Source organism: Morchella sextelata (genome assembly GCF_020137385.1).
Source record: "Morchella sextelata strain SCLS chromosome Unknown scls_11, whole genome shotgun sequence".
In the NCBI taxonomy this organism is placed as follows: Eukaryota; Fungi; Ascomycota; class Pezizomycetes; order Pezizales; family Morchellaceae; genus Morchella; species Morchella sextelata.
The window spans coordinates 1,388,580-1,401,218 of NW_025408626.1; the positions used below are offsets into that span (position 1 = coordinate 1,388,580).

Genomic DNA, 12,639 nt, shown 5'->3' on the forward strand with positions numbered 1-12,639 from the left:
CTCCACAAGAGCGCGCCATTCTTTCACACACATTCACATAGCTACATTTACACGCCCCTGAGCGCTGAAGTAGAGCTCTCGCAATCATGGCGCGCCTGGGACGCACTGGCTTCTTAGCCGTTGCAGTTATATTCCATTTATTCTACCTTTACTCAATATTTGACATCTACTTCGTTTCACCAATTGTCTATGGCATGCGACAATATTCCGTCGATGCCGCAGCACCGGCAAAACGATTATTCCTAGTCGTCGGTTTGTTATCCCCTTATATTCTCAGCTTACCACTTCATTTACACTGACATTCGAGAATAGGTGATGGCCTCCGAGCGGATAAATGTTTCCAGAAACACACTGATCCAGATGATCCGTCGGTTTCGGCACATCTCGCTCCATTTGTACGTTCTCGAGTACTCACAGCTGGTACCTTTGGTGTTTCACATACCCGTGTACCAACAGAATCACGACCTGGACACGTCGCCCTGATCGCGGGGTTGTATGAGGATGTGAGCGCTGTCACAACGGGATGGAAGATGAATCCAGTTGGGTTCGATTCTGTCTTTAATAGGAGTCGGCACACATGGAGTTGGGGGTCCCCAGATATCTTGCCCATGTTCAAACATGGTGCCAGTGATCAAGATAGGGTTGATGCATACACTTATGACGAGGAAATGGAGGATTTTACTGCTGGTATGGATCACACTACTACGAAGTGGAGTTTTGGACTAACATACATACTACAGACGCAACAAACCTGGATATCTGGGTCTTTGACCGTGTCCAAGAACTCTTTGAATCGGCGCTCACGAATTCGACACTCTACGACATGCTCCACCAAGACAAACTGGTTTTTTTTCTACATCTGCTAGGTCTTGATACAACCGGACACTCCTATAGACCATACAGCCCTGAGTATCTTCGCAACATTAAAGTCGTCGATGACGGTTTGGAGCGAATTCACAAACTAGTCAACGACTTTTATAAGCACGATGACCAGACCGCATGGGTATTCACAGCCGATCACGGCATGAGCGATTGGGGTTCTCATGGCGATGGCCACCCCGATAACACCCGCACACCGCTCGTAGTCTGGGGTTCCGGCGTACGAAAACCTCTACCGCCACCAACAAATGCGCCGACAGGTCATGAAGACGGCTTCTCGGCGGATTGGGACCTGAATGCGGTGCGAAGAGTGGATGTTGCCCAAGCGGATGTTGCAGCGTTGATGGCGTATCTGGTCGGACTGGAGTGGCCGGTTCACTCGGTGGGGGAGCTGCCGCTAGAGTATCTAGATGCCGAGCCAGTGGTGAAAGCGGAGGCGGCATGGACTAATGCTAAGCAGATCTTGGAGATGTATAGGGTAAAGGAAGGTACGTTCAAAATTCACCTTTATTGTCTTTTCTTTTATTGGCTATGACCGGGTGATGGGCTGTGATGCAGCAATATCACGCCAAGGAATCATTTATATGGGAAAACAAGCTGATGCAAAACAGAGGTAAAGAAAAACACTATGATCAAATATAAACCCTTTGCAGCTTTTGGAGAGGGTTCACAGTCGCTTGAATCCCGCTTTATGCAGATTCGTCTTCTCATCGACAACCACAAATACGTTGAGTCAATTGCCAAATCTCAAGAACTAATTAAACTTGGGCTTGAGGGTCTCAGATATCTCCAAACCTACGATTGGCTATTTTTGCGTACCCTTGTGACACTTGGGTATCTTGGCTGGATTGCATTCGCGTTCACGACTGTGATCGACCTTCATGTGTTGCACTCCAAGACTGAGCATTCAAGAACAGTCACGAGCACTTTGTTTTTTTCAAGTGTGTTCGTTGTGCTATATAGCGTACTTGTGATGCAAAGAAGTAACTGGACATACTACGCATATGCGTTTTTCCCAGTTGCCTTCTGGGAAGAGGTCTTCGCGAGGCGGAAGGGATTGTTCCAAGGAGGCAAGATGCTTGTAAAACATCTTAACGGATTCTCGGGAGTTGTGGGGTTGATTCTCGAGGCCGTTGTTTTCTTGGGAGTACTGGAAGCTATGGTACGTTTAATATTTCCCTTTCCTAGCGCCTAAGGAGGGAGACTAGGGAAATAACGAGGAAATTGCATATTGAAAATTTCTGCAAGATATTGGTTAGCCAAGGATCTGAGAAAGATTCATGATACCCTCTTTCCTCTACTACCAAATATCCCCTTGTCCTGGTCGCGTGGTACAGACGAGATGGTATGCTAATATTCGCCGGGTTGGCAATGATAGGTCTGGGGTTATTTCCGACGAGAGGTATTTACCGCTTGCTTTTGCCTCGCCGCATTTTGGCCTATGTCATACGGTTCCGGTTTTGTCCGACAAAACGGGCTTCTGGTGACGGGTTGGGCCATCTGCTGTGGGTTGATGAGCACCTTCACATTACTCCCTGTACTGAAACAGGATAGTGAGAACCTTATGTATGTCTTTCCAGCCTCGGCTACTGATACGTAATCATATTAGTGGCATCCAAGCTAACCATAATAAATAGATTACTTGGGGGAGGACTCATGTTCGGGTTGGGATTACTGTATATTATGTTTGGCGAGTGTATAGGAGGCGGTGTACAAGATTGGATCTCAAAAAGTATTTTAGGTCTGCAGGTTTGTGATATAAAATTTACCCCACAATCTAAAGCGGGCGCTGACGATCGCGGGATAGGTCGGGTTGATTGGACTCGCTATGATCGTCACGCAGTCAAGTGTCAGATCTTTACAGGCGAAACAGGGTCTTCCGTTGGGGAACCAAGTTGTGGGGTGGAGTGTGCTTGGTTCGTTATATCACTTTTCTCCCCTGCTATGTTACTTCCGCCCCCACACTATTGCTTACAGTTTTTATGCTCTAGTTTTATCGATCACGGTCCCGTTCCTGCATGGGATCCGACCGCAGAGTTATTATTTCCATAGACTGGTTGTGATATTCCTCACATTCTCGCCGATGTTTGTCGTTCTCACGATATCGTACGAGGGTCTCTTCTACGTTGTGTTTTGCCTTACCCTTGTGGCATGGGTACGTCTTGAGCACAAGATCTACCTCCACTCTCATCGCCCTACCAGCACTCCCATGGCCGGTAAGACACTCGCAAATGCAGCATCCACTGCCATTGACTCAACCGAGGGAACAGACGAATGGCGCTCATTGACCCTCGCTGATTCCCGCGTGGCGCTGTTCTTCTTTTTCCTGATCCAAATCGCCTTCTTCGGCACTGGAAATATCGCCTCCGTCTCTTCTTTCTCGTTGGACAGCGTCTATCGTCTTATCCCCGTCTTTAGTCCCTTCGCCATGGGCGCACTCCTAATACTGAAGCTTCTCATCCCATTCGCTGTCATCTCTGCCAATTTGGGTGTGTTAAACCGCCGTATTGGTGTAGCACCGAGTGCGCTGTTTATGGTTGTTATGGCGATTAGCGATGTGCTCACGCTGAACTTCTTTTATATGGTTAAAGACGAAGGTAGCTGGCTGGATATCGGAACGACGATCAGTCACTTTTTTATATGCGGGCTTTTGGGTGTGTTTGTGAGCGCCTTGGAGTTCCTTAGTGAAGTATTTGTTGGAGGTGTTAGCATGGATGGTGGAGAGGATAAAAATAAGGTGCAGTAGAGATGATTGATCGACATTATTACACTTATACATATATCCGCACATGTAGTTTTTAGATTGGTTAGAAGCTTTTTTCTTTTTCGCGGAATACCTAGGGGGTTTGACAGCTACATGTTCATGATTGCTGGTAACGAGGACCCGCGGGAAGGGTTCGGGATGTTTTCGGCTGCAGCTGTAACATGTGAAGTCCTTAGTACGACGTTGCTGGGTTAGGGTTATTCGCAATACTAACTAATGTCAATGATCGCTATTTTCATATCCAGCTTACGATTAAGGAGTGAAATATGTCCCGTGACTGGCCATAACAGAATTATTTAAAAACTAGAGTTTTTTTAAAGTCTAAAATAAACAGATTTTACTCAGGACTCTATTCTCCTTTCTTCTTTCTTCCTCTTCCCTCTTCCCAAGTGCTCAATGTGCCACACAAAGGTACCCAGGGCAAGTATCGGCTACTCGGCCCACCGCCTTGCATGGGAAATGTCAAATGAAGTGGTATGGGAACTAATTAGGGTCGAGTTTGATGTTTGACCTTCTTTTAGTACAATATCTGATCTCTACAGTGGCGCAGTGATGCGCATAAGACAAGTAGCCCAGGACTGACATTGTTGTTGTTCGAGTGATCATCCATGATGCACGTCTTGTGCCAACCTGCTGTGAGCAACGAAAACATGCCACAAAACTTGAGAACATGTGCCAATCAGTGTCTTGATATGTGCTCTACAAACACCAATTCTCTCATATCTTAGAGACTTTCTCTTCAGGATAGAAAAGGGAAAATCCATACCCACCAATTTGGATCGTTCTATCCGCCGACTGCCATCGCGCCTCGGCGTAGCCACTAACTCCAAAGTACTGGGTCTGGTTAAATGGCACCCATCTTCTATCACAGGATAGGTGCATGAGCCCCATAACAGAGTGCGTCACCGAATCCGTAGAAAGGATCTCGTTATATCCTTCCAGACCCCCGGATAAAAGTGAGGGGGGAAAAAATCAAGCATTCGAATCCTTCCTTTTCCCTCACCCTTCTCCCACGAAAGGGGCTCGTGGGTCTCATTGATTTGGGTCTGGTTAATTACGCGTCACGAAGTAGAAGAGAGGCACAAAGTCCCCAGGTTATAGTACTTTTGTTCGTACTTTCGCCGGGAAATACCGTTGGAAAGAAACTAGAATGTTTGTCACATGCGAAACGGAGATTTTTTTTTTTGACTCTCCACGCAGAACACATGTGATTGACTGTCAAGTGTAGTAAGTGCACCATGGAAACTAGTTGTGGAGGCTTTTCTGATGGTACCTATCATATGCTCAGCCCTATGAACTGATATAGCGTGAGGGGAACTTGAGGTACCTCCTTTAAACACTCGTATTTGAGTGAAGCCTGTCCACTGCGGCTGGCGAGAAGCACAATTAATTACACAAATGACCACCTGCCAGGGAGTCGAATACGGCGACCGTTAATAGTTCCTTTGCTCCATTTCAATCGCAACTTCTATTTATTTGATGCGGGGAAGCGGCCAGCGATCATGATCATCCAGGAAAATTGGAGATTTTCCTCGTCAAGCTCAGCCATCTAGGTACACATACATACCTGTTCTTTTCTTCCGTGATCACATGCCACCGCCATATTAGATAGTATCGATCGAATGGCTAAATGCGTACATGCACGTACATACAAGCAGGAGTGTATGTACCGTATGCCCTAATGTGCGACTTGAGATTGAGAAAGAGCCTCTGAAGTGTGGGAAGTCTCAGAGAGAACGTCAAGTGATAATCCCGCTTATGCACTCCATATCTACGCAAAGTTGACCGCAGTCGACACAACCCAATATTAATCCAGGACACACCCGAGGCCGCACTTCGGGCGTCTCCGAAGGTCCTTGCGTGATTCTCACATATACGTATCGTGCCGTAATGCACAGCACGCTATCAAGCAACACGGTAGATGAGAAGCCTGGAGAACACAGCCGTGGAGTCATGGGGGCATGGACTAAATGTCAGAGGACTTTACAATTCATTCAGCCTTTCAAATCTCATTTCCAGGAGCAACGTATGGTCTTGTCGGTCGGTGGTTGTGTAGCTCCGACTTCGCCAATTGATGACGAGCGGCACTTGCCGGAGAGGAAGACTCAGGCAAAAATGGGATGAAGAGACATGACTTCGTCTCCATCGATCCTTGTATCTCAAGGCAAACCAACCCGATGGATTGATTGCATTACAAATGCTCTCCAATTCTAGAAGCGAAATTGGGAGGCACAAGAAAGAGTGAGAGTTCTGGTCTTTCGCGAAGAGGGAAGGGAGGATGATGAAACAAACGTGGGGTTGCCCAGGTGTTTTGAGTAGATTTGAGATCTAGCTGAACCAACCACTCGTGCTGATGTGACCTACCATACATGACATGAGAAGTGTCCACCATCGAGGATAGGTACAACATACCTACATAGGTACATCTACTCTATTCTAAGGCTCCAGAATCTGAGCAGTGAGGGAGATGAGATGTGTAGGTAGGTACATATTAGAGATACGCGATGGCCAGGCCAGCGGAAGGACTGGAATCCGATTTACGGCCCGAGTTGCGGGGTTATCCATATTCAATCTGATATAGCCCAGAAGGAAAAGGAAAAGAAAAAAGAGAGTGAAAAAAACATCTCACTCACCCTCCCGTTTCCTCTTGACTCAAGTATTTTCGTACAGAGGGAGCGCCTGGCTGTTTCTGGCGTCTTACACTTTACAAAAAGCCGTTGGTGCATTAATCGGGCCTTCGCTATTTATCGCCGTTGCATGACACCTGCGTGTAGAGTAACGCAACATAGAGACGCCCTCCGAGAGCCAGCCCATCGAACCCCCTCATCGTACATAGGGGAGTTGTTTGAACCCCAGTCGGAAGGAAGAGATCCTGGCATTCGTCGAGTGAAGGTTAATACAACATCGGAGAACCAGCCTCGCCCCCCCACTACCCATTACCTACTCTGCTTGCTACTTGCCATTCCCATACTTACTTACCTTACTTACTTTACTTGCCTTACTTTACCTATTTACCTTACCTTACTAGAAAATTAAGCAAGCATTATTATCAAGCATACTACTACAGTAAGCCGTTGCTTTCCGGATTACACCACTCAGCAGCCCTAGAAGAATCCAGAAAGAAACAAAGAAAGGCAGAGAGAGAGACGAAGAGCTTCTGGATAAACAGACAATACCAAACAACCAGCCTCCAGCACCAGCTTAATTTTCACGGATGACTCCAGATACCGAGAGCAGGGCCGAGAGCTCACGCGGGACGGCCTCGCCCGCAGCCTCGTCGTCGACGTCTGCGGCGCCGGCCTCGCAGAACCCGACACATCCAAGCTTTCGGAGGTACGCTTCGATTCCTCGCCCTTTGACTTTTTGTTTCCTTTGCGCAGACGAGAGTCGGCGCGGAAGGGAGGGGGAGATTCGCTGACGGGGACCCGGTTTATTATTTGTGGCGCAGACAACGTGCGGCCAGAGCTTGTGAAGTGAGTGTCTAGAAAGAAACAATATTTGTGGGGCCTATTTCGTGTTGGAATGCTGCTCTTTCTTGAGAGGTTGTGGATGAGGTGATGTGAGGCTAACATGTGGATGCGATAGACATGCCACGCGAGAAAGGTACGGAATATTGAACTCTATGCAGGCCAACCGCAGCCAACGTCACAACCACGACGGTACTAAAGCCCAGGGCGATATTTAGGTCAGATGCGACGCAGCAAGTTTAGGGGTACCATGTACAAATTGTGTCGCATTCTCAATCGAATGCAAGATCCCGACTCCGAAACGCAAAAAGGTCGCTGGTGTGAAAGGCCGAGATGACGACAATGGGTACGACAATCAATACCTTATATCTAGCTCAAGGGGAAGATCTCTGATAAGGAATTTTTCTTTTGTTATCTATATAGTTCAGAAAGACAAAGCTCAGTACAAGGTCCATCGCCATCGCCGATAGAAAATACCCAGATGGATTTCAATAGAACACCGCAAACCACTGTTTCCCCAGGGCAGGACGGAACTCCAGTGGCCAATTTCCCGGAGGCCAAGTCGGCCCAGGTAATTACAGACTCAGCAACAATGACACAATTCATGAAGCCAAAGTTCGCCCGCGCACCCATCAAGGAAGCCGGAAGAGTCGCATATCTTGGTATTCTCTGTCAGGAGGGTTGAGCTGTCTGGCGCCCAAAGCTGACAAATAGGCAGGCGAATCCTCAAATCTCAGCTTACTAGTCCATGACAAGCATGGCACATCTGATGTCGTCCACTATCCTCTTCCTGAAAATATCCGTGGTAGTAGAGCTAGGTTGACAGAACTCGACACAATTGAGATTGACATTCTCCATCAGCGAGGCGCATTCTTATTGCCGCCGAGGGCATTGTGTGATGAGCTAGTAGAGGCGTACTTTAAATGGATCGCACCCATAGTACCGGTAATCAACCGCTCACGGTTCATGCAGCGATATAGAGATCCCAAGAATCCACCATCGTTGCTTCTTCTACAGAGTGTGTTATTGGCGGGGAGTAGGGTGTGCCAGAATCCGCAATTGATGGATACAACGGGAAGCACCACTCCAGCGGCGATGACATTTTATAAGAGAGCGAAAGCACTCTACGATGCAAATTATGAGGATGACAGAGTTACGATTGTGCAGAGCTTAGTGCTTATGGGGTGGTATTGGGAGGGGCCGGAAGGTGGATCTTCTTTCTTGCTCGAATTACCGGAGGGGGATACTGACAATGCGGTTAGACGTAACGAAGAACGTATTCTACTGGAGTCGGGTAGCTACAATTGTTGCCCAAGGCTCGGGCATGCACAGAAGGTTATACTTCCTGGGGTGCTTCAACGATGTGATTTTCGTTAATACTGACATGCTATAGCGTTGAACACTCGCAACTCTCGCAGGCTGACAAACGCTTGTGGAAACGCATCTGGTGGACTCTTTTCACCCGTGACCGCATGGTCGCCGTAGCACTAGGTCGCCCTGTGCACATCAACACTGATGACTCGGATGTCGAGATGGTTTCCGAAGAGGACTTTCTCGATGACGAGCCTGGCTTCCCCGCCGAATATCCCCCAGACCCACTCCACGTACAGTTCTTCCTCCACCATGTCAAGCTTTGTGAAATCATGGGCCTCGTGTTATCCCAGCAATACTCTGTCGCAAGTAAAGCCCGTAGACAACATCAGATTGACCTCGTGCATAGCGATCTCGCACTAGCGGATTGGATGCTCCATGTACCTCCAGAGATGCGATATCACGTGGAGGATACAAGCCGGCAGAACTTCTGGGCGGCGTTGCTGCATAGTACCTACTATACCACGCTGTGCCTGTTGCATAGAGCTCATATGCCGCCTGCGACGACAAGTACAAATGGTGCCAGCTATTACACATCAATGGATGAAGCATACCCGTCACGGAACATTGCATTCAAGGCGGCAACGGCAATCACATCGATTATTGAGAATCTTATTGGCCACGACGAGCTCCGTTACTGCCCGGCGTTCGTGGTCTACAGTCTCTTCTCCGCTCTCATCATGCACGTATATCAAACCCGCTCAACCAACCCTAGCGTCGTTGCCGAGTCCAAAGAACGCATGAAGAAATGTATGCAGGCGCTCAAAGAAGTTTCCAAGATCTGGATTGTCGCCAAAATGGTCTACACGCTCTTTGAGTCTATCCTGGGCAACAAGCACCTCGAAGAGCGCCTGCAGAAATCCGCAGGCAGGCGCCACCATAACAAGAAGCAGCAGCGCATCGCCGCAGTCACCCCCACATCAGCTGCACCTACACCTACACCCCCGCCGCCACCGCCACAGGTCTTGACGACAGAGCCTATGAAGCGCAAATTCGACGAAATGGACCTCGCCGGCATTCCCGCCGGCCCCGTGCCTACCGTCTCCTATGAGCGCTCACGCCCACAAACCCCTGCGCCGCCTTCACTCATCCAGGACTCCCTCACTCCCTCGAAAGACACCTTCATGACCGGCACTCTCGGAATATCCACCCGCCCCACCACCCCCTTCCAGCCACCGCTGAATCTTCCCCCGGGCACACCGCCAGACCTGTACCTCGTCACCCGCTCCTCACCGCCCATCTCGCAGAGCCTGTGGGAGAACTTCCAGCCGAACCAGCTGTTCCCCGACGATTCGGGGATCAACTATCTTTCGCCGAGCCAGCAGAACCCGGCGCTGGATCCGCAGCTGACGCAGCAGGGGCTGCAGCCGCAGCAGCAGTTTGTGGGCGGGTTGGGCGGGTGGCCGAATCATTTTGAGGATATTGGGCAGGGGCAGCAGGGCAGCAGTCCGGAGGATACGTGGAGTAATAGTAGTAAGGGCGGGATTGTACCGACGACGTTGAATGTGGAAGATTGGTATGTTTGCCCTAGCGCATTGGATGGTTGCATTTGATTTCGGAAGTTGCTAATATTGGTATAGGTTTAATTTCTTTGGGCTAAATGGAGAACTTAATACGCTGGATAATGCTGCGCCGATGTAGTAGGGTGGTTGGTGGTTGGTGCGTGATGATATATATATGAGGACCTGATATGGAAAAAGGGGGGGGGGGGGGGGGGGGAAGCAGGCTTTAATTTTTATTTCCTTTTTTTTTTTTTTATGAATTTTCGAGTCTCTACTTCTTTTTCATTTCGTGTAATTGTACTTTTTTTCGGGTTGGTTGGGGTTTTTCCGCGAATTCAAAACAAAAATATGGCTGTTCTTATTTACAAAGCGAAATAGAATATATGACATTCATGGATTATCACTCGCGTGGAAATGATAAAGTGGTAGGTCCCGGCCATTCTTTCGTATCTACTGTGATTGGGATCCCTGGCGCTATCTACTACCAGCCTTCTATTTGTTCTCTTTTAATTCCGTTGTCTGGGTAGTCAGGGCTTAACCTGCAAAACATTGCTTATCCATAAGGCCAAAACATTGGGCATATCTATATTACAAAAGCATTCTTCGCGGATATAGTTAATATCAATCCTTTCTAGCTATTAATAAAAAGAAAAGTGATACTTGACAGGACGTTGGTTGGTCAAGACACGGCGCGGAAACACCTAGTCCTTCTCTGCCCGTCTACTGAGCTACATACTAAGTTGAATATCTGGCAGCCTTCTTGTAATCGTACTAGGTACTAAGTTAACTACTACTTTCAATTCGTAGGACTAGAGAGTGAACTTGAGTATTGCCTTAAGCTTGGTCAAAGCGGGGTCTAGTTTGCATATACCATTTTAGGAATCTTTGAGTCTTTGGCATTTTAAGTTGCGCAAGGAGCCCTTAATTGGGCGTTTGTCTCATTTCGTTAATCCAACTTTTAAATACTTAGTATTATCATGCAGATTGCTACAGTATACGTGACTGTCAGCTACGTATACTACAACTGTGGACTTATGGCGAGGAATAGGTGGCGTGACAACCTGTCCTCAATTATGTCGTATAAAGCTAGAGACTCTAGCAGTCCAATTGATATCATCATGGTCTCTTCTCTCCTCCAACAAATCCGTCTTGCTACAGCCACATCTGGAACACGCACTGCCCCACAGTGTTCATTTACTCTAGGTACTAGATATTGATAGGTATGTGGGTTAGGGTTGTTTCAATGATGTCTGAAGCTAACAGAAGTTCAGTTTGTCTACAGATACGATTGCCCAGAGTTTGGTCCAACAGCCTGGGATTGAAAGTGCTACTGTAGTTCTTTCTGTACGTTTTCTGCCGGATTTATTGACTTGAGCCTCTTGAATTGTGGGGCGTGGGGCATCTTGAGGATATGCAGCTAGCGGTGGGGCCAATAAGGTGTCAGGGTTAGGGGACCAATGCAGGGTGCATGCCTAGTTGGAGATCCAACCAAAGCAACCACCAAAAGCTAGCAGACCTCAAGTCTTCAGGAATACACAGAATACACACAGTTCTAGATCCATTCCCGCAATTGCACAACACAACACCACAGCCATGTCCTTCACCCCCACCACCGCGATCGCGACAGTCGCAGAAACAACCCCCACCCCCACCCCCGCCAGCAACAGCATCCCCGCCTCTCTCCCGCCGCCAGAGTCCACCCACCCAGAGCACCAGTACCTCTCCCTCGTACGCCGCATCCTCACCGAAGGCGAGCACCGCCCTGACCGGTACCTCCATCCCTCTGCCCCAATTGAACAACAGCAGTGTACTAACACACCCCAGAACAGGCACAGGCACCCTCGCCCTCTTTGCCCCCCCACAACTCCGCTTCTCCCTCCGCAACGACACCTTCCCCCTCCTCACCACCAAGCGCGTGCACACCCGCGCCATCCTCCATGAGCTCCTCTGGTTCATCTCGGGCTCCACCTCCTCGCTCCCGCTGTCCGCCCTCGGCGTAAAGATCTGGGACGCAAACGGATCCCGCGCCGCCCTCGACAAGCTCGGCTTCACGGACCGGGCCATCGGCGACCTAGGCCCCGTGTATGGGTTCCAGTGGCGCCATTTCGGCGCCGAGTATCGTGGGCCCGACGCGGACTACACGGGGCAGGGCGTGGACCAGCTGGCCGCCGTCATCAATACGCTGAAGACGAACCCGTATGATAGGAGGATTATAATGAGTGCGTGGAACCCGGCGGACCTGGGAAAGATGGCGCTGCCGCCGTGTCATATGTTTGCGCAGTTCTACGTGGGCTATCCGGGCGGCAAGGGGAGTAAGGGGGAGCTGGGCTGCGTGCTGTATCAGAGGTCGTGTGATATGGGGCTGGGCGTGCCGTTTAATATTGCGTCGTATGCGGCGCTGACGAGGATGGTGGCGGGCGTGTGTGGGTTGGATCCTGGGGAGTTTATACATACGATGGGGGATGCGCATGTTTATGTGGACCACGTGGACGCGCTGAAGGTGCAGTTGGAGAGGGAGCCGAAGCCGTTTCCGAAGTTGGTGCTGAAGGAGAGGAGCGGCATTGATGAGTATGTGTTTGAGGATTTTGAGATCGTGGGGTATGAGCCGTGGCCGGCGATTAAGATGAATATGAGTGTGTAGAGCGGTGTGGGGTGG

The 12,639-nt window shown here is 49.2% G+C and overlaps 4 protein-coding genes across 4 annotated transcripts; 3 read left to right on the forward strand and 1 right to left on the reverse strand.

Annotated features, from left to right (window-relative positions):
- Nucleotides 1-86: 86 nt before the first annotated feature.
- H6S33_001785 (uncharacterized protein) lies at nt 87-3,625 on the forward strand (the record flags this gene model as incomplete). Its single annotated transcript, XM_044833151.1, has 9 exons — nt 87-252; nt 313-687; nt 741-1,367; nt 1,491-2,041; nt 2,258-2,445; nt 2,517-2,628; nt 2,687-2,795; nt 2,871-3,095; nt 3,150-3,625. The coding sequence occupies 9 exons, from the start codon at nt 87-89 to the stop codon at nt 3,623-3,625; spliced, it is 2,829 nt and encodes a 942-aa protein (XP_044693846.1).
- Nucleotides 3,626-4,322: 697 nt separating this feature from the next.
- Nucleotides 4,323-6,069, reverse strand: H6S33_001786 (uncharacterized protein; the record flags this gene model as incomplete). Its single annotated transcript, XM_044833152.1, has 6 exons — nt 4,323-4,342; nt 4,414-4,483; nt 4,881-4,916; nt 4,971-5,013; nt 5,986-6,003; nt 6,056-6,069. 6 exons carry the CDS (start codon nt 6,067-6,069, stop codon nt 4,323-4,325), a joined length of 201 nt encoding a protein of 66 aa, XP_044693847.1.
- A 788-nt stretch (nt 6,070-6,857) lies between these two features.
- On the forward strand, nt 6,858-10,122 carry H6S33_001787 (uncharacterized protein; the record flags this gene model as incomplete). Its single annotated transcript, XM_044833153.1, has 9 exons — nt 6,858-6,976; nt 7,092-7,116; nt 7,229-7,246; nt 7,329-7,456; nt 7,534-7,772; nt 7,829-8,317; nt 8,373-8,445; nt 8,504-9,997; nt 10,062-10,122. 9 exons carry the CDS (start codon nt 6,858-6,860, stop codon nt 10,120-10,122), a joined length of 2,646 nt encoding a protein of 881 aa, XP_044693848.1.
- Nucleotides 10,123-11,576: 1,454 nt separating this feature from the next.
- On the forward strand, nt 11,577-12,624 carry H6S33_001788 (uncharacterized protein; the record flags this gene model as incomplete). Its single annotated transcript, XM_044833154.1, has 2 exons — nt 11,577-11,752; nt 11,808-12,624. The coding sequence occupies 2 exons, from the start codon at nt 11,577-11,579 to the stop codon at nt 12,622-12,624; spliced, it is 993 nt and encodes a 330-aa protein (XP_044693849.1).
- Nucleotides 12,625-12,639: the final 15 nt, after the last annotated feature.